Source organism: Oryzias melastigma, linkage group LG7 (assembly GCF_002922805.2).
Source record: "Oryzias melastigma strain HK-1 linkage group LG7, ASM292280v2, whole genome shotgun sequence".
NCBI lineage: Eukaryota > Metazoa > Chordata > Actinopteri > Beloniformes > Adrianichthyidae > Oryzias > Oryzias melastigma.
Genome location: NC_050518.1, coordinates 24,112,212 through 24,114,272, shown reverse-complemented (window position 1 = coordinate 24,114,272; position 2,061 = coordinate 24,112,212). Strand labels below are relative to the sequence as shown.

The 2,061-nt window shown below is 39.8% G+C and overlaps 1 protein-coding gene across 2 annotated transcripts in view; it reads right to left on the bottom strand.

The window, feature by feature from the left end:
* Positions 1 to 2,061, bottom strand: part of LOC112158861 (cryptochrome-1) — a 41,543-nt gene that overhangs the window by 6,473 nt on the left and 33,009 nt on the right. Inside the window, exons 12-15 of one of the 2 annotated variants that reach the window (XM_024292501.2) lie at positions 2,006 to 2,061; positions 1,757 to 1,903; positions 1,090 to 1,170; positions 813 to 937 (exon numbers count right to left, since the gene is read on the bottom strand). In XM_024292501.2, the coding sequence (XP_024148269.1) occupies positions 813 to 937; positions 1,090 to 1,170; positions 1,757 to 1,903; positions 2,006 to 2,061 (409 nt within the window). The remainder of the gene's footprint in view (positions 1 to 812; positions 938 to 1,089; positions 1,171 to 1,756; positions 1,904 to 2,005) is intronic. The other variant, XM_024292500.2, reaches the window with a different exon arrangement.

The window sequence follows — 2,061 nt, the reverse complement described above, 5'->3', positions numbered from 1 at the left end:
TGTTTTTTTAGGATGCGAGGCACAAAACACAAAATTCTTGATCATTTTTATTGTTTTAAAATGCATTTGTTTAAAACTTTAACCACTTTTGAGTAATTTACCAAAATATAAGAATAGTGGAGACTTTTATTTAACTAACGTGACAATAAAACAAAAATTCTACAGAATTTCTATGACATAATTTTGCTCTGTGGTTTGACATATTAAAATTCTAAACAGTAATGCCAAAACTGAAATAACTGATCAATCATTTATTTGAATCATTAGCATTTTTCTTTAGAACTACAGAGCCACAATAAAGGGATAAAACAGGCACATGAGGCTGAACAAGTTTATTGAACATCTGTTCATGTCTACTAAGCAATATCATCCGCATGTTCCACGCTTCTTTGATGATAGTTTTTATTTGCTTTGTGATGTTCCAGCTGGTTTTATGTTTAAAACTTTGCATTTGCTTTTTGTTGTTGGATCTGGTCGTCAGAAAAGTCCTTAGCAACAGTTGCTAGCATCGTTAGCTCCTGTCGTTTAACAGGACACGCAGAGGATTTTGCTTAGTAATACATAGACATGAACAAATGTTCAATAAACTTGTTCAGTAGACATAGACAATGGACCAAATATATAGAGAGTGGACGCAAACACCTATTTTTGGCACAAATGGAACCCCGTACAGCCCAGACTCACCCAGACTCTGCCTTCAGTAAGATAAACTGAGTTTGAGACCCATGATCTAAACCTTTGGAAATGGTTTGTGTGCAACAAGCTGACAAAAAAACTCTTGACATTTCAAAGTCTGATGAGTGAAAACTGACCTCTGCACTCTGCCTCTGCATTTTATGCACAGAGCAGGACGACGGATCTTCTTCTCCCGATCCTTCGCGTTCCGACTCGCGCTCCCGTTTTCCTGTGATTCCCCCCCTAGTGTGCAGGAACGCTCCTAAAGGTGTAGATGGCGAAAAAAAAACAATTATTTACCATAAAAGCTTCACAGGTTTAGAAAGGGTTCTAAAAATTATCAACTAGCTAGTGCTGCCCCCTTGAGGTTAAAACAGTTAACTACACGTTAGCAGCATTGGGTTTTCTGCTCACCTGGGTGCTGAGGCACAGCAAACTCGTGGTAGAGTCGGCTGCTGGTGATGGTCTGGCTGGTGTCTGGCACTGAGTGGTATCCTGCAGCACGGAAATTGATTTTATCAACCCAGCTCTACAAAAACAGTTGATGTCACTGACAGCAGAATTACTTGATTGATTCATTAAGTTTGTGACCTGCTGCTGCCTCAGCAGAGCTAAAAAACATGATCAAAGCCTGTCCACAGCCTGAGTCTAATCTGTTGGACCTGTTGCCCTCAGGCAGGCGCGACAGGTGGACCAAGACAAAAACAGATTTAAAAATAGCTTCTCTCTGAGGGCAATAAATATCTTTAAGTCCAAGGTGTGCTGATAACACAACACTGTGTGTTCATTTTGTTCATTTACCTTTGTATATGTGTATGTACGTGCATTTGTATATTTGTTTATTAATCTTTCACATTTTTTTTAGCTTTATTTAACTTTTAATTAGAATAACAATAAATACATGTATACATTTTTATTTATCACTGTATTCACATACTGCTGGTACACAACCTGAAGCTATATTTTTTTTGCAGTGATTTGTCTCTCCTCTCATTACATGTGGACAGTGACACTAAAGACACTCTTGATTCTGGACGGGTGTAAAGAAGCAGTCAGGAATCAGTGTGAGGTGATGTTTTACCATGCTGCGGCTGACTCTGCTGCAGCGGCTGTAGTCGTCGTTGTTGACCAACACTATTGGGTCCATTGTGTTCTTCACTGTCAAAGTTGAGGAGGATGCTTCCGTTGCCATTACCTGTTGCAACCGGGCTTCCTGACACTCCAGGCACTGAAAAAACAGAACCGGCCACACCAGGTATCAGCATGGGTTTAATAGAAATACAGTTGGCTGAAGTGAAAACGTGTTCTTTAGAACTAAGACCTGACTTACAATGTGAGTTATTGTTGTTGTTGTTGTTGGTCCCTGGCTGCTGCTCTCCAGGAGAG